This window comes from Anomaloglossus baeobatrachus, chromosome 8 (assembly GCF_048569485.1).
Source record: "Anomaloglossus baeobatrachus isolate aAnoBae1 chromosome 8, aAnoBae1.hap1, whole genome shotgun sequence".
NCBI lineage: Eukaryota > Metazoa > Chordata > Amphibia > Anura > Aromobatidae > Anomaloglossus > Anomaloglossus baeobatrachus.
In genome coordinates this window covers 155,424,255-155,443,816 of record NC_134360.1, presented here as the reverse complement: position 1 = coordinate 155,443,816, position 19,562 = coordinate 155,424,255, and the positions used below count along the sequence as shown (strand labels likewise).

The 19,562-nt window shown below is 43.3% G+C and overlaps 1 protein-coding gene across 1 annotated transcript in view; it reads left to right on the top strand.

Annotated features, from left to right (window-relative positions):
* The window catches only part of FNDC7 (fibronectin type III domain containing 7), a 70,036-nt gene that overhangs the window by 10,529 nt on the left and 39,945 nt on the right, over window positions 1–19,562 (top strand). Inside the window, exons 2-3 of the mRNA XM_075322118.1 lie at window positions 1,310–1,921; window positions 2,275–2,448. Coding sequence (XP_075178233.1) covers window positions 1,310–1,921; window positions 2,275–2,448 — 786 coding nt within the window. The remainder of the gene's footprint in view (window positions 1–1,309; window positions 1,922–2,274; window positions 2,449–19,562) is intronic.

The following is a 19,562-nucleotide window of genomic DNA, read 5'->3' as shown; positions in this document are numbered from 1 at the left end:
AGGCTTACGTCTTATGGCCATAACGCTAACAAAAAACCTCAAAAACGTTTTTGTACAGGATACAGCCAGGCCCCTTATTGTTAGGCCTTGCTATCAGCGTTTCTGTCCCTACGTAGCGCGCAGTGGGGGTACGGCTTGGCAGCCCGCCTGATCTAATAGTATGGGCGTCACCTAATAGGCTGCGGGTTTGTGACTGTGCGTCTGCTAGTGTGAACAGTGCTCTATGCAAGCCACCAGTGTGCAGTTTTACCATCCAGCCATCACCTCCTCCATATTTGGAAGTGCGTGTGAATGGCTCCACCTGCACCTGTGTTGCCTCCACCTAGTGGGGGTTTAGCTGTATCCTGCTGGAGAGGTAGTAGTCTTTTGGCCTGAGCCATATACAGCTGTAATTCCATCTTGCTGTAAGTAATGATATTTTCTTCTTTTTTGCTTTTTTATATTATCTCATTTGTACAAAGTAACGAGGAAAAAATATGATTTCCACTGGGGAGAGGAACAGCAAAATGTGTTTGAGATGGTCAGGGAAGTGTGGCAAGACATTGAAGAGATTATTCAATCTACCAAGACCACTGTATTTCATGTCGATGCTCATGTCCCTACTAACTCACTTGAACGTTTGTTTAATTCAGAAGCAGATAAAGCAGCAACCATCAGACAAGTCAGTCCAACAGTTGACAAGGCAAGGTACAGCTGTTTGGGCACACCAGAAAGAGCGACACCTTATTCAGCAGGTTTAGACCTCAGTACATTGGAAACTGTCGTGGTACCCCAGGTAAGGTAAAACCAATTTCAACAGGATTGGGTTGCCATACACCAAAGGCTCATTATGGTCAAATAGCCACTTGTTCTAGTTTAGCGTTAAAAGGAGCCATAGTGGTGGGAGGGGTAATAGATGCAGATTATCAGGGAGAAATCAAGGTACTGATGCTAAATTTGGGAAATTAACCTTTGATCTTGGTGAAAGGTGGCTCAGATGTTGATAATTCCAATAAACTTGTCTGAAATAAGAGAAGGAACTGCCCCAGCAGAATTAACAATACGGGGTATTAAAGGTTTTGGATCCTCTAATATTACAAATGTAGGAGCAAAAATATGGATTCAAAACCTCCAAGGACCGCCCTCAGAGGCAGAGGTAATAGCGGTCGGAAAAGATCGTACTCTCCTGATAATGAGGAAAAAAACAAAAAGCCAGCACTAAATGTGCACTTCAGCACTAAAAATTCCAAACTGTACTTATTATAAAAATTTTGAGATTTTTGGCAAAAAATTGCAATTTCTTGAGCTACCCCGCCAGCTTGCGTCCTAGACCCACAGCCCACGCAGATTTCCCCAGACGCCGCCAGCACCTCCGTCGCCGTCGCTACTGCAACAGTGGACGACGCCCCGAGCACCAATGTGCCCCCTCCCCTGGACTGGTTTACCTCTCTGTCCCAGTCGGTAGACTCACTTTCAAGAGCGTCGCTGACCATCGCGCAGGCGTTGCAATCACTACCGACGTCCAGCCATGTCCCTCAAGTTCAGCCGGCTCATAACGACAGTCGGTCTGATCCAGACCCTGCTACTGCAGCGCAGAAGCAGACCCGCCAGGCCTCCTCTTCAAATTCTTCCCAGATGTCTCTCTCACCTCCGGGTCCCGATTACCACTCGTCTCCGGAACCGTCCGACCTCTCAGGAGAGGAGTCGGATGCAGCCTCGCTGCTGGATTCAGATCAGACAGCCGATATCAGGCGCATGGTGGATAGTCTGGTGGAAGCAGTAGATCAAACACTAAAGCTCCAAACGGACGCCGGTTCCACCCAGAGCTCGCATGTATCCTTCAAACGGGTTAAGCATGCCCACAGGCAATTCTGCGACCATCCAGAATTTGCTGAAATACTACGCAAGCACAGGCAACAACCGGACAAGATGTTCACCAATGGTAAGTCGATTGATTTACACTACGCTTTCCCTGAGGAACTCAGGAAGGAATGGGCAGGCTCGCCTGTAGTTGACCCTCCTGTGTCCCTCCTGTTGTCCCACACAGTACTATCTCTCCCGAATGGGGCATCTCTCCGAGACGCCACGGATCGAAACATTGAAAGATTCACCCGTTCGGCCTTTGAGGCGGCGGGCGCGGTCCTTTCGCCACCGTTTGGGTCGCAAAAACCATGGTGTCCTGGGCCGATACTCTTCGTAGGGGTCTTGGCGCTGGTTCTAGCGATCCAGAGTTCGTCAACATTTCGGCACAGATTGCTCTCGCAGGTGAGTACATAATCAATGCATCCCTGTCAGCGGCCAACTGGGCAGCACAAGAGGCTAGCAACACGGTGGCCATCCGTCGGGCGATCTGGCTCAGAGCCTGGAATGCGGACGTGGCTTCTAAGAAATCGCTTACCGCCCTCTCCTTTGTAGGAGGTCGTCTGTTTGGGGACAGGCTAGATCAGATTATCGCCGAGGCTACAGGAGGTAAGAGCACCTCTCTTCCACAGCTGAGACCTAGACGTATCCCACGTCGCCAGCCAACACCTAGGTTCCAGTCCTTTCGCAGCTTCAGTTCCCCTACACATCCTAAGAGAAACAGATCTCCGCAGAGAAACAGAAAGAGTCAGTCTTTCAAAACAAGCACTTCCCGGCATTCTAGGCCACGCCAGCCATCCAAATCGACATCAAGATCACAGCATTTCCATGCTAAATAACTCGAGGTCTTTGCGCGCCAGCGCAGATCAGGTGGGGGGGACGCCTGTCTCGCTTCCAACACGTCTGGCTGCCTTGGATCACGGACGCCTGGGTCAGAGTAATTTTAGACTCAGGATACAAAATAGAGTCTCATCAATTCCACCAAGTCGTTTTTTCCATTAAGGGGTCATCGTTCGACGACTGTCTCCTGAGTCTTCAGGTCACCATCGATACTCTGTCTCGATTAGTCTGAATCATCAATCAGAAGAAGTCCTCTCTGACCTGGGCCCGCCAGATTACCTTCCTACGCATGGTGTTCGATGCCATCCAAGGGCGCGTTTTCCTCCCACAGTAAAACAAAAAAAAACAAACAAAAAAAATGTCTCCCTCTGAAGAGACCTCAAGATCCTCCACCACTTGGGTGCGGTGTCCATATGTTTTGGCATGAGTCTCGGTCGGATGGTGGCGGCAATAGAGGCGGTTCGGCTTGCCCACTTCCACCTTCGTCCCTTTCAGCTAACCCTGCTGAACAAATGGGACAAATCTCTACTTATTCACAGATTAAAAACTCCTTAATATAAAAATTATCAATTTTATTAACAGAAGCAATTAAAAACACTTCCACATTATATAGAAAATATTCATTGGTGCCATACAAAAATTTCAAACATATATCCCCCTTATTTTTATAGTCCTATGTGTTACCCCAATTTAGGAGCAAGAACAAATGTCAGTAAGGCGCAATATAAAAATGTATCCCTAAACAGTCCAATAGTCAAGGGTCCTACAGTCAAGATCCCTAAAGGCAGCACTTTTTACCCTAAATTAGTCGGTTCTGCACTGAGATATAATTCCATATATACTGCCACTTCCTATATTAGTGAGGAGGCTGTCAACCTTCTACCCCTAATCGACCCGACGCGTTTCCCCTTCTAATAGAAGGTTCTTCAGGGGTCATCAAAAAGTAGTATAGAAAAATACAATTAATTTATACATTATCCTCCAATCATACAGTGAATACAGACATAGTTTTTGTAATCTCCCCAAACAGAGTACATCAAACAGATGATCTTCAGATTGTACATATGACTATTATAGTCTCCTCTGGTGCTGTCGTATCTTTAGTCTCCAAAAATTTCCAGGTAACACAGAGTTCCACAAAATATTAGCGTGGATATTACCGAACAAAGAATTCCCGTTATAGAAATATTTTTCAGATTTTTGTCATCTCATTCGGGACAAGGCTGTATGTTCTAGGTGAATGATGGTGTCACCTATTAAAAACATGCCCATTCATAATTCCCCTTCAGCAAGCTTTTTCCTTTTCTGTGTCTGTGTAGATGAATGGACTAGAGTCCCCTCAGGTTGCAATTGGCATGTCCTGGTCCAAATAAAATTAAAACTATATACCAGCATGTAGTTGGGGCTCCCTGCACTGTTCAGAGCGTTCCCAGCCTCTGCAAAATCCACATGGAGACATTTGGACCAGGACATGCCAATTGCAACCTGAGGGGACTCTAGTCCATTCATCTACACAGACACAGAAAAGGAAAAAGCTTGCTGAAGGGGAATTATGAATGGGCATGTTTTTAATAGGTGACACCATCATTCACCTAGAACATACAGCCTTGTCCCGAATGAGATGACAAAAATCTGAAAAATATTTCTATAACGGGAATTCTTTGTTCGGTAATATCCACGCTAATATTTTGTGGAACTCTGTGTTACCTGGAAATTTTTGGAGTCTAAAGATACGACAGCACCAGAGGAGACTGTAATAGTCATATGTACAATCTGAAGATCATCTGTTTGATGTACTCTGTTTGGGGAGATTACAAAAACTATGTCTGTATTCACTGTATGATTGGAGGATAATGTATAAATTAATTGTATTTTTCTATACTACTTTTTGATGACCCCTGAAGAACCTTCTATTAGAAGGGGAAACGCGTCGGGTCGATTAGGGGTAGAAGGTTGACAGCCTCCTCACTAATATAGGAAGTGGCAGTATATATGGAATTATATCTCAGTGCAGAACCAACTAATTTAGGGTAAAAAGTGCTGCCTTTAGTGATCTTGACTGTAGGACCCTTGACTATTGGACTGTTTAGGGATATATTTTTATATTGCGCCTTACTGACATTTGTTCTTGCTCCTAAATTGGGGTAACACATAGGACTATAAAAATAAGGGGGATATATGTTTGAAATTTTTGTATGGCACCAATGAATATTTTCTATATAATGTGGAAGTGTTTTTAATTGCTTCTGTTAATAAAATTGATAATTTTTATATTAAGGAGTTTTTAGTCTGTGAACCAGTTTTGAGCTCTCCTTGTATTACTTTTTTCGTGAGAAACAAATCTCTACTTACCCTGGTTCGCAGGATCCATCTTTCTCCGGAAACCCGTCGCTCGCTTCTGTGGCGGACCAGCGGCCCCAAGCTATCCAGAGGAAGGTCATTCCTACCATTGCACTGGCAGACAGTCACCACTGAGGCCAGTCTTCTGGGCTGGGGAGCGTTTTTTTCATCAACACACGGCTCATGGTTGGTGGTCCAAGAGAGCCGGCTCTCTATCAACATCTTGGAGATCAGAGCCATTTCCAACGCTTCATAAAAGGATTTCCAATCAGATTCCAGTCGGACAACGCCACAGCGGTGGCGTACATCAATCACCAGGGATGGCACAAGGAGTGTCATGGTGTTGAGGGAGGTGAAGAAGATCATCCAGTGGGCAGAGTTTCACCACTCCACGATTTCCGCAGTACACATCCCCGGCGTCGAAATTTGGGCAGCCGACTTCCCCGGCAGACAAGGCATAGCGTCGGGCGAATGGTCCCTCAACCGGGAGGTTTTCAAACAGATCTACCACAGATGAGGGACTCCGGATGTAGACCTGATGGCCTCTTGGTTCAACAATCAAGTTCCACAGTTCATCTCCCGTTATCACGACCACCGGGCGTTAGGAGTCGACGCTCTCATCGTTCCGTGGAATCAGTTCAAGCTACCATTCATCTTTCCACCGCTTCCACTGATCCCAAGAGTCCTCAAGAAAATCAAAGCTGAAGGCATCCCAGGGATTCTCGTACCCCAGAGTGGCCCAGGCGAGCGTGGTTTGCAGAACTCACGCACCCCATCGCAGACACCCCATGGCGGCTTTCAGACCATCCAGACCTGCTGGCTCAAGGTCCTCTCTTCCATCAAGATTCAGGATTCTCAATTTGACAGCATGGCTGTTGAATCCTGGGTACTAGCCCAAGCTGGCAGCCCTCTCAGGCCGGTCGCCATTTCTAGTTTTCCACCAGGACAAAGTTGTCCTACGTCTGTCTCCATCGGTTTTGTGCCAAAGGTAGTATCTCCTTTTCATTTGAACGAGGAGATCGTTCTTCCATCTTTCTGTCCGGCCCCCGTTCACAGCTTGGAAAGGTCTTTGCACACACTAGACCTAGTGCAAGCTCTCCTGATTTACGTCCCGAGAACGGCACCTTTCCACAAGTCAGACAGTCTGTTCGTCCTGCCTACTGGTCCCAAGAGGACCATGCCAGCGTCCAAGGCCCCGATTGCAAGATGGATCAGGTTGGCCATATCCGAAGCCTACAGGTCTAGGGACAAGCCTCCTCTGAGGGGAGTAAAGGCACATTCCACCCGTGCAGTAGGGGTGTCTTGGGCAATCAGACATCAGGCGTCGGCCGAACAAGTCTGCAGAGCCGCCACGTGGTTCAGCCTACATATCTTTGCCAGGTTTTACCAGGTACACACCCAGGCGTCAGCGGATGCCTGCCTTGGGAGAAAATTGTTTCAGGCGGCTGTCGCACACTTATGAAAGGGTGGTGCACATTTCGACAGCGCATTCTCACAGAGATTTTTGTCTTGATCTGTGTGATTTGCTCCTCTACCCACCCAGGGACTGCTTTTGGACGTCCCATGGTCCTGTGTTCCCCAATGAAACGATAGAGAAAGAAGGATTTTTGTGTACTCATCGTAAAATCTTTCCCTGAGTCTTCATTGGGGGACACAGCACCCGCCCTGTTTTGATATTGGGTTGTTCTCACTTTGCCGGATGATCCTGGTTTTACGGGACCGCGTGTTTGCACTCTGCTTATATATATATATTGTGTTCAACACATGTTATTGTTATTACCTTGATTAGTTATGGTTGCTCAGGTTTCTCCTACTACTGGTTGTACACTAAACTGGCATAGATCCGCCTCCGGCTCAGGGTGTACACTGCTAGGGAGGAGCTAACTGTTTTTCTGTTTACTTAGTGTCAGCTTCCTAGTCACAGCAGCATACACCCATGGTCCCATGGTCCTGTGTCTCCCAATAAAGACTCATAGAAAGAGATTTTACGATGAGTACACAAAAATCCTTCTTTTGTACTGTGCCTGAAAAGTAGTTTTCGAACACATATGGGGTACTGGCATACTCAGGAGAAATTGCACAACAAATTGTATGGCTCATTATCTCCTGTTACCCTAGTGAATTTGAAAAAAATTGGTGTTAACGCAATATTTTTGTTGTTAAAAATGTATTTATTTTTTTTTTCACAGGTCAACATTATAAAATTCTGTGAAACCCCCGGGGGTTCCAGGTGCTCACCAAACTTCTAGATAGATTCCTTGAGCGGTCTAGTTTCCAAAAAGGGGTCACTTGTGGGGAAGCTCCTCTGCTTAGGTAATTCAGTGGCTGTCCAAAAGCGACATGGCACCCACGAACGATTGCCACTATATTAGCATTCAAAAGGTGAAATGGTGCTCTTTCCCTGTCGTGCATGCAAACAGTTGATCACCACATATTGCAAAATATATTTTTCTAGCTGTAGTACCCGGGCGTTGCCTGGGATAGTAACTGTCTCTCTGTCTCTCTCCCAGTCTCTGTCTGTGTGTCGCTGTCTGTCTGTTTCTTTCCTTGTCTGTTTCTATGTCTCTGTCTGTCTGTTTCTATCTATTTGTCTTTGTATCAGTCTATCTCTGTGTTTGTCTGTCTCTCTGTCTGTCTCTGTCTGTCTCTTTCCCCGTCTGTCTCTTTCCCCGTCTGTCTCTTGCCCCATCTGTCTCTTGCCCTGTCTGTTTTTGTCTGTCTCTTTCCCCATCTGTCTCTTTCCCTGTCTGTCGCTTTCCCAGGTCTGTCTCTTTCCCAGATAAGGAATAACGTTTGGAACACCATTCTAAGTCTGAACTGGGTGCAAAAACCTAAAAAAACATCACTATGGGGAGATAAGGTATGCACACCAGTGACTATGTAAGGGGAATACATGGAATAGCAGAAACTGCTGTGTGAATACTGACTTGAAAAATCCAATAGCTATATGCAAGAGTGAATATGTGAAAAATGGAATCTGCATTACTGCTATGAATATATGAATCAAGAGAAATTTAGCTACTGAATTGATCAATGCAATAGAGCCCCAACACTACGCCAAAGTATTTCTCTACGTTGGGGTCCCTAGCTTGTGTGTGTCCTCTCATGCAGTTAAAAAACTTACCGTGTATGGGAAGCTGAGACCCAGGCTATTTATGCGTATGATATGGATTGGCAATAGGTGTGGTTGGGGGAGGGTTCACAAACGAAAAACAACTAACAAATAAGGAATAACGTTTAGAACACCATTCTAAGTCTGAACTGGGTGCAAAAACCTAAAAAAACATCACTATGGGGAGATAAGGTATGCACACCAGTGACTATGTAAGGGGAATACATGGAATAGCAGAAACTGCTGTGTGAATACTGACTTGAAAAATCCAATAGCTATATGCAAGAGTGAATATGTGAAAAATGGAATCTGCATTACTGCTATGAACATATGAATCAAGAGAAATTTAGCTACTGAATTGATCAATGCATATATTCATAGCAGTAATGCAGATTCCATTTTTCACATATTCACTCTTGCATATAGCTATTGGATTTTTCAAGTCAGTATTCACACAGCAGTTTCTGCTATTCCATGTATTCCCCTTACATAGTCACTGGTGTGCATACCTTATCTCCCCATAGTGATGTTTTTTTAGGTTTTTGCACCCAGTTCAGACTTAGAATGGTGTTCCAAACGTTATTCCTTATTTGTTAGTTGTTTTTCGTTTGTGAACCCTCCCCCAACCACACCTATTGCCAATCCATATCATACGCATAAATAGCCTGGGTCTCAGCTTCCCATACACGGTAAGTTTTTTAACTGCATGAGAGGACACACACAAGCTAGGGACCCCAACGTAGAGAAATACTTTGGCGTAGAGTTGGGGCTCTATTGCATTGATCAATTCAGTAGCTAAATTTCTCTTGATTAATATATTCATAGCAGTAATGCAGATTCCATTTTTCACATTTTCACTCTTGCATATAGCTATTGGATTTTTCAAGTCAGTATTCACACAGCAGTTTCTGCAATTCCATGTATTCCCCTTACATAGTCACTGGTGTGCATACTTTATCTCCCCATAGTGTCTCTTTCCCAGGTCTGTCTCTCCGTCTCTTTCCCTGTCTGTGTTTTCCTATCTCTTTGTCTGTCTCTTTTCCTGTCTGTCTGTCTTTTTCCCCGTCTGTCTCTGTCTGTCTCTTTCACCGTCTGTCTCTGTCTGTCTGTCTCTGTCTTTCACCGTCTGTCTGTCTCTATCTCTGTCTCTTTCCCTTTCTGTCTCTGTCTGTCTTTGTCTCTATCCTTCTCCCCACCGACATCATATTACCTCACTCATAACCTTCTTATACTAACAATGTCTATTGTTCCTATAGCAACCAATCACAGCTGCTATTAAAACCAGTAGTTCAAGGCTCCATTTACTTTAATGGAGGCATGTTTTTTAGAGAGTAACTAAAGCACGGGGTTAAATTTTCCTGTCAAAACATAGTCCACGACGTTCCCTGGGTCACATGAAGCGTCTGTGCAAAATTTCGGGATTGTAAATGTGACGGTGCAGATTCCTTTGATGGACACACACACACACAGATACACACACACACACATTCACTCAGCTTTATATATTAGATGGTCTATTTTCTCCTGTTACCCTTGTGAAAAAAGCTAGGCGCTTGAAGCACCCGAAGGTGCTCATCATACATATGAATAAATTCCTTGAGGAGTCTAGTTTCCAAAATGGGGTCACTTGTGGGGGAGCTCCATTGATTAGGTACTTTAGGGGCTTTCCAAACGCGACATGGCATCAGCTGATTCCAGCTAATTTTGCTTTCGAAAAGTCATTTGGACTCCTTCCCTTCCGAGCCCTGCTGTGCACCCAAATAGTAGATATCCACTACATGTGGTTTATCTGTGTACTCAGAAGAAGTTAGACAAGAAATTGTATGGTGCATTTTCTCTTACTACCCTTGTGAAAATGCAAACTCTTATGGCTAAAATTACATTTTTGTGGATAAAGGTTACAATTTCATTTTTTCGTTCGTTAGTTCATGTGAAGTGCCTAAAGGGTTAATAAACTTCATGCATGTGGTTTTGAGCAGTGTGAGGGGTGCAGTTATAAGAGTGCTGTCACTTTTAGGTATTTTCTGTCACCTAGGCACCTCAAAGTCACTTCAGATGTGATGTGGTCCCTAAAAAGATAGTTTTGTAAATTTGGGTGGAAAAATTGGAAATTGCTGATGAACTTTGAACCCTTCTAACTTCCTAACAAAAAAAATTATGTTTCAAAAAAAATTGTGCTAATGTAAAGTAGACATGGGGAAATGTTATTTAGTAACTCTTTTGTGTGACATAACTCTTGAATTTAGAAGCATAAAAATTCAAAGTTTGAAAATTGCGACATTTTCAAAATGTTAGACAAATTTCCAATATTTTCACAAACAAACACAAAAACTGCAGTCTTAAATTTAGAACTATCATGAAGTAAAATATGTCATGAAAAAACTCTCTCAGAACTACTAGGACCCGTTAAAGTGTTCTGGAGTTATCTGTCAAAGTGACACTGGTCAGAATTTCAAAAAATGACCCGGTCATGAAGGTGAAAACCGGCTCGGGAGTGAAGGGGTTAAAGTCCAGCCATATTGTTGTTAGTTTGTGCCAGTCAGTGGAAGACCAGCTAGTATACCTCTCTTTATTGTTTATGTTCTTCATTCTGCTCCTATTCTAAGTAAGTTTTTTCTCATTAAGTAGGCGGCATATTCTTTAGCAATGTACACAATGTCTTGTATTTTGTTTTTCTTACTGTGCGATCACTTTCTACTTCAGCACACCTTTCCTTCTGTAGGTAATTTGCACTGTGCTCTGCCCTCTGGTGAAATGTACTGTAGCATCATTATACTACAGTATATGTGAGGGAATGTACTGTGGGGACATCATACTGTATTTATTTGGGGAATGGTGTACTTTGGGGACATCCTATTGTATGTGTTTGGGGGGGTGTACTGTGGGAACATTATACTGTGTGTTTGGGGAGGGGTGTACTATGGGGACATCGTACTGTGTGTGTGTTTGGGGAGGGGTATACTGTGGGGACATCATACTGTGTGTTTGGGGAGGGGTGTACTGTGGGTACATTGTGCTCTGTGTGTTGGAGAGGGGTGAACTGTGGGGACATCGTACTGTGTGTGTTTGGGGAGGGGTGTACTGTGGGGATATCGTACTGTGTGTGTTTGGGGAGGGGTGTACTGTGGGGACATTGTGCTGTGTGTGTTTGGAGAGGGGTGAACTGTGGGGACATCATACTGTGTGTTTGGGTGGGACATCGTACTGTGTGAGGGGACTTTTACTATGGGGACATCATATTGTGTGGGATAGAAAAAAATGTATTGTTGGGAGATCATGATGTGTGGGGTTCAATGTACTGCGCGGGCATCTTCCTGTGTGGGAGAATATACTGAAAGGGCATTATACTGTGTGTGAGAATGTACTCTGGGGGCATCATGCTCTGTTTGTTAGAATATACTTTTGGGTATTATACTTTGTGAAGTGGAATGTACTATGGGGTCATCACACTGTGTGTGTGTGTGTGTGTGTGTATAAATTTTGTTCATCACACTTTGTGAAGTGGATTGTACTGTGGGGGCATCATACTGTGTGGGGGCACTGATGAGGCATTTAGCTGCACTTCATAAGTTTTTACTAAAGCCCCCTTAAGACTTTTTTGGGTTTTCTGGAAGAATATTGACCATAAAAAAAGGTGAGCGCTGTAGTGTCAGTTTAGAAATGCGGCCCCTCCACAGTTTTTCCCTGCACAAAGACGCTCCTGGCAACTAACTTGGAATTGGAACATCGCTTGAATCGTGAGTAGGGCTGTGCTGTGAAAATCCTTTTAAAGTATCTTCGAGATTTGCTAGAAGGTTCTGTTACAAAAGGCAAGATATGTTGATAGCTAAGAATTTGTTCTCATACAGGAAACTTTAGACGATATCTCAGGTGTCAACTTTCCAAGGGTTTCCTCACTATAAATTCCCACAATAAGTATTTGAGGCAATCTTGACGTTGCAGATTTTCTGCACCATTTCTGCACCTATCAGCTTTATTAGGTTACTTGTGTCTGTTCATTGTGTTTTTTAGTGTGTTCATTTACATGCATATTTATTGGGGGGGCATGATATTTCTATAAACCCATCGACGTTGGGTTATAGAATTAAGCGGGCTTTACACACTGCGATATCTGTCCCGATATCGCTAGTGTGGGTACCCGCCCCATCTGTTGTGCGACACGGGCAAATCGGTGCCCGTGCCGCACAACATCGCCCAGACCCGTCACACATACTTACCTGCCCGGCGACGTCGCTGTGACCGGCGAACCGCCTCCTTTCTAAGGGGGCGGCCCGTGCGGCGTCACAGCGACGTCACTGAGCGGCCGCCCAATAGAAGCGGAGGGGCGGAGATGAGCGGGACGTAACATCCCACCCACCTCCTTCCTTCCGCATTGTGGCCGGGAGGCAGGTAAGGAGAGCTTCCTTGTTCCTGCGGTGTCACACGGAGCGATGTGTGCTGCCGCAGGAACGAGGAACAACCTCGTTACTGCTGCAGTAACGATTTTTGAGAATGGACCCCCATGTCACCGATGAGCGATTTTGCACGTTTTTGCAACGATGCAAAATCGCTCATAGGTGTCACACGCAACGGCATCGCTAATGCGGCCGGATGTGCGTCACCAATTCCGTGACCCCAGAACGAGTTCGCATTAGCGATGTCGTAGCATGTAAAGCCCCCTTTAGGATTGTGCTTTTTGTACAGTGAAAACATACAGTGTCAAAAACACACCAAATTCTGGAAACCGAGTCTAACAAGCTGTTTTGTAGCCAGCTTATCTCTGGGGGTCTGACCTCAGAAACCCCCATGAATGAAGGTTAATAATGGTTTAATCACATGACGATCGTCCAAATTAATAACGTACCAAAAACCTCTTAGATGGAACAGAGTCACTAGAGTGAGGGTCTTTTTATGATATCAATAACACAAAGGGTTAAAGGTCTCGATTGCACATCCTGATTCTATCAATCAAACCATTTTGCTTATACACAGCAATGTGCACATAGACATGCAGTGAGGAAAATAATTATTTGATACACTAATTAATTTTACAACTCTTCCCACCTGCAAAGAATGGAGAGGTCTATCGTAGGTACACTTCTACTGTGACAGACAAAATACACACAAAAAATCCAGGACATCAAGAACAAAATTGTAAATCTGCACAAGGCTAGGGTGGGCTACAAGACAAGGCAACAACTGTTGTCTCGATTATTAGAAAATGGAAGAACATAAGATGACTATCAATCTTACTCGGTCTGGAGCTCCATGCAAAATCTCTTCTCGTAGGGTAAGGATGATTCTGAGAAAGGTCAAGATTCGGCATTGTAGAACATGGGAGGACTTAGTCAATGACCTGAAGAGAACTGGGACCAAAATCTCAAAGATTACCAATAGTAACACACTACACCATTATGGAAGGTCCCCCTGCTCAAGCCAGCACATGTCCAGGCCAATTGAAGTTCCCCAGTGACCATCTGGATGATCCAGAGGAGATATGAGGAGAAGGTCAGGTGATCATATAAAGCCAACTCCACTCACCATGTTTGGAGGAAGAAGGATGAGTACAACCCCAAGAACACTGTACCAAACGTGAAGTATGGGTGTGGAATTATACTTTGGGGGTGCTTTTCTGCAAAGGGGACAGGACAACTGCACCGTATTGACGGGAGGATGGATGGGGTCATATATCATGAGATTTTGCCCAACAACGTCCTTCCCTGAAGGGGGAAACACCCTTGTATAGGGCTTAAGAAGGAGGTCTGAATTTGCCGAACATTCGGGGTTACAATATAGCCTGTTTGACTAGATATATATTGGATTGGATTAAAGGCTCTAGGCATTATTCAGCGTTGGAGCTTGAGAGAGACTATGCACAACCTTGGGATCTGGTGGCGTTACTTCATACTAGGCAGGCTAATCTCCCAGTGAAAATCAAGCACTCTTCCTTATTAAAGACACGATTGCAACGTGGAAGGCGTTGAGGAAAAATTACAAACTTCCCCATAAAATATCCAAATACTTGCCTATATGGGAGAATCCAGAGTTTGTGCAAGGGACAAGCAATAAGCTGTTTGAAGAGTGAAAGGCGAGGGGTATAAGGACTGTTGCTCATCTCTTGCACACCTCATAACCTAGATGGTTGAGTAGAGACGAAATTATAACGCAGTATGGTTTGGGGCCTAACCAGCTAATCCAATATGACCAAGTGAGATATAGTATTATGACTTAGTTGCATGATGTGACGCAGGAGGTAGTATTTAACTCTTTTGATTGTTTGGTAAAGAACTCAATAACTTCATCATCTATTTTTTTTATGGAGCCATGCGTGATCTACTAATAGGACAGCACCCGGAAGGTTTTTTTAAATCTTGGGAGAAACAATTTGAGGACCCATCTATGGGGGTAAAAATTAGGGGAGGGTGGAATGCTCTTCGTAAATCAATTTTAAATGAGCATTGGCGAGAAACCCAATTTAGAATTATGCATAAGGCAATTTATGGTTTCAATCTCCCTCCATCAGCAACAAAGCCAGACAGGCTTACGTTTTGCCCTAAATGTAAAAGTAGTGGAACTGACCTTCTTCACGGGTTGTAGTCCTGCCCCCATTTGAGTACATTATGGTCACAGATCACAAGTTTTATACAAAAGGTGTGGGGTCTTGATGTTCGGCTCTCACCTGAGTTCGCTCTTTTTCACCATTTGGAGGAGTTGAACGATATTAAAGGGAAGATGACTAACCCACCCAGACTTATACATGTGATACTTCTGGCAGCCAAGAGAGCGATCCTTAATAAATGGTTGGAGTCTAGGGTCCCCGCGATTGAAGAGATCTTGGGTCAGCTCATGCATCTTCTTGAAATAGAAGGATTGGATGCAGAAAGGAGGGCGGATAGAATACAACAGCACTTTAACAAATGGAAGAAATTCATATTGGCCTATTGTACTTGGGAGGAGATAGGATTATGTCACCTTTCAAGGACACAGTCTGGTATTATACCGAAAAATTGAAGGATACATTGGAGGGCTTGGAGGTGGGAGAGGAAAGGCCGAAAGGTGACTAAAAGGAATCAAGTTGGGCGAGGAGGAAATGACCGATTTTGAGTGGGACTTCTTTATTCTATGTCATTACCATGTTCATAAGGGTTAAATAGGGGGAATGATAACTATGTTGAGTTAAGGGTTCGCTGCCTTCCTTTGCTTTACCTTGCCATGTTACGGTTATTGATTCTAAAAATTGGTATGGAATTTGTGATGATCAAACAGGACAATGTAATGTTTTTTAATTGAATTTTCAATGCTGAATTAGTTTATGCCAGTGTTATATGTTATTGAAAAATTTGAATAAAAAAATATAGTTAAAACAACTTCCCTCAGTTAGAGCATTAAAGATTGGTCATGTCTTCCAACATGACAATGACCCAAAACATACAGCAATGGCAACTAAGGAGTGGCTCTGTAAGAAACAATTCAAGGTCCTTGAGTGGCCTAACCAATCTCCAGACTTGAATCCAATAGAAAATCTCTGGAGAGAGCTGAAACTCAATGTTTGCCAGTGACAGACCTGAAAGATCTGTATGGAGGAGTGGGCCAAAATCCCTGCTGCAGTGTGTGCAAACCTGGTCAAGAACTACAGGAAACGTCTGACCTCTGTAATTGCAAACAAAGGTTTCTGTGCCACATATTAAGTTCTGTTTTTTTCTATTGTATCAAATACTAATATCATGCAATAAAATGCTAATTAATTATTTAAAAATCATATAATGTGATCTTCTGGATTTTTTTTAATACTGTCTGTCACAGTTGAATTGTACCTATGATAAAAATGGCAAACCTTTCCATTCTTTGTAGGTGAAAAAGTTGCAAAATCTACAAAAGATACTTATTTTTCCCACTATATCAAAGGATACAACTATTTACAGACTGGGTTAATTTGAGATATGCATGCAGAAATACAGGGCCTTGTGAAAGTATTCACCCCCTTGGCTTTTTAACTGTTTTGTTACATTACAACCTGTGTTTAAATGTTTTTGTAATCTCATTTGTGTGTGATGGATCAAACACTTAATAGTCTAAGTGTGGGAGGTGAAGTGAAAAAAATATAGGTAAAACTTATATTTATGGAATAAAATAAATAAAAATTGCCATGTGCTTATGTAATAGAAGTGGGTGGAAGAAAAGGGTTAATCCGCGCTGCCAGAAGATGATCACCCTGACGCCTTTTTTTGAATGTCAGCGTTCTATTTAAGGGATTAGCCCTATGGATTGTGTAATGTACATTATTGATTTTGTTCCTGAAGAAGGGTTCGCATGAAGCTAAAACGTGTACAACAATAAAATTAGATACATTTATCTCCATTGATCTTCAGTGATCTTCTTCTGGCAGTGCGGATTAACCGTTTTCTTCCACCCACGTCTATTGCTGTTTCCATGGGTTCTTCAGCAGTCGATTACAATACGTGTTGATAGCAGTCTTCACACAACTGTACCAGGTTAGTGCACCTAAAATAATTTTTGTCCGATACCGCTGGATAAGACATCATTAGTGCCCCCCCCTTTCTTGTCTCTTCAGTTTTTAGACGATGTGCTTATGTAGTCACCCCTTTTGCAAGCAATTACCTTCATAGGTCACATACTTAGTGACAGAAAGTCCACCTGTGTGCAATCTAAGACCAAGGAGATCTCGTCCATACAAGTCAGAGACAAACTTGCTGATAATTACAAGTCAGGGTTGGATTCTAAAAAAATATCGCAATCTTTGATCATCCCCAGAGCACCATCCAATCCATTATCATCACATAGAAAGAACATGGAACCACAGCAAATCTGCCAAACGAGGGTTGCCTACTAAAGCTCTCAACCTGGGCAAGGAGGATATTAATCAGAGAGGCTGAACAGAGACCTAAGATAACCCTGAAGGAGCTGCTGAGATCGCAAGCAGAGACTGGAGTATCTGCCCATAGAACCACAATAAGCCATAGAGCTGGCCTTTATGGAAGAGTGGCCAGAAAAAAACTTTACTTACAGTCAATAATTGGAAGGCTCGTTTTGGTTTTGATTTTGCTAAAAGATATAAGGGAGACACTCTAAATCTATGGAGGAAGGTGGTGTGGTCAGATGAGACCAAAATTGAACTTTTTGCCACCAAGGTAAACACTACGGTGCCAAACCAACACAGACCATCTCCCCAAGAACACCATCCCCACTGTGAAGCATGGTGGTGATGTCAGCATCATGCTGTGGGTATGTGTTTCGGCAACAGGGTCAGGGGAAATGGTCCATGTCAAGGGGAAGATGGATGGTGTGTAATACAGGGATATTCTTGAGCAAAACCTGTTTCAGTCTGTCAATAATTTGAGACTGGGACGGAGATTCACCTTCCAACAAGACAATACCCCAAAGCATACTGCTAAAGCAGCACTTGAGTAGTCTAAAGAGAAATGTGTAAATTTATTGGAGTGGCTGAGTCACATCCCAGACCTTAAACCAATTGAGAATCTGTGGTCAGACTTGAAGATTGCTGTTCACCATGGGAAGGCATCTAACCTGAATGAACTGGAGTAGTTTTGTCTTGAGCAATGGCCAAAATGCCAGTGGCAAGAGGTGGAAGGCTCATAGAGACTTATCCAAGTTGACTTTGGGGGGGTGAATAGTTTTGCACACTGATGTTTTCAACTATTTTGTCCAATTTGTTGCTTGCTTCGCAATAAAAACAGAAACAAATGTTCACAGTTGTAGACCTGTTCCTTACATGAACCCTCAAACCCTCAAAAAAACTGTGAAATTACAATTTGTGAGGAAGCAGATGTGGAAAATGCCAAGGGGGTTAATACTTATGCAGGGCACTGTATATATGTCATAACATTGCAATGCAACATTACAGAACAACTTTGATGCAAATATCGATAACACTTTCCAACAATTTGTGTGAGAATGTTTCCTTCACAATTGTAAAGAAAACCCCCCCAAAAACTAATATAATGAAAAATTATCATGACCAAAAAAAATCAATAATGTTGGAAGGATTGGTTTTACTGTATGTACATTCTGAATTGACTACAATATAAGACTTTTATGTGCATGATGTTGATCACTTGAATGTGGACATTTGCACCGGTCTCGTTTTTTGCTCACACAATAGCTTGATTTTCTCTTCAAAAGAGGTTTGTTCCCCTTAGGATACAGTATCCCACAGTATATACCTTTTCTGCCTCCACCCACATTCTATCAACAACCTTAGAGCAGGATCTGAGACTTGGAGAGCATTCTTTATAGCAGCTGTGAGCCGTGTTATATGAGGGAATAGATGAAAATGGTAACCAGACCCTCACCTTATCTCCCCCTGCTTCATCTTCTGCTTCTTATATCTACAGCAGTAAGTAATACCTTTTATATTTGTGCGGCCATAATATTTAATTTTACATTTCATTTACTTCAAAATATTGCAGAGGTTCATTGAAAGTCAGCAAAATTGTCCCCTAATACATAGGAAGTGATTAGTGAACCACCTTTATACACTTGTATATATAATCTGTGCAGTATGTAGTAATTGTCTAATAACTATCTATAGGCGAGGATTAAATATTTAAACAGTGCATGACTGTATGACATTTTATAAACCAACCTCAGTCTATGTTTTTGCATTGTGGTTTGTTCACAAAATATATCTTTAAACATTACAAGGTCTTATACTATTAACTTTGGACACCGTATTATAACTTTTCTTTGTTTCCTTTCGTACAACCTGTTGCACCTTGCATATTATATTGATCATTTGAAAGTATTAATCACCGGATAATTTTAAATTGTCTCTCCAGTAAAGGAGACAAACTCTAGCACAGCGCCACCTATTGGAAGTAGCGATCCTAAAAGTCACAAGTGGATTTTCGACAATCCTTTGCAATATGACTCAGGATATATAAGCCAGATCAGAATCCCAATTTGCAGACACGGTGTTTCGGGGTGCTTGCCCCTCGTCAGTGCAAAGTATGGGGGTGTCTGATCTGGCTCATGAGAAAGCTATGTGGGGACCACGGGGGAACACTATTCTCCTTAAGGAGACTTTGCAAGCCAGTCTGGCTGCCAGGTAAGGGGACTTATAGCTGCAATGCCCCTAAAATTCCACGGGGGAACACTATTCTCCTTAAGGAGACTTTGCAAGCCAGTCTGGCTGCCAGGTAAGGGGACTTATAGCTGCAATGCCCCTCTGGGAAATATTCAAATTGTCTCTCCAGTAAAGGAGACAAACTCTAGCACAGCGCCACCTATTGGAAGTAGCGATCCTAAAAGTCACAAGTGGATTTTCGACAATCCTTTGCAATATGACTCAGGATATATAAGCCAGATCAGAATCCCAATTTGCAGACACGGTGTTTCGGGGTGCTTGCCCCTCGTCAGTGCAAAGTATGGGGGTGTCTGATCTGGCTCATGAGAAAGCTATGTGGGGACCACG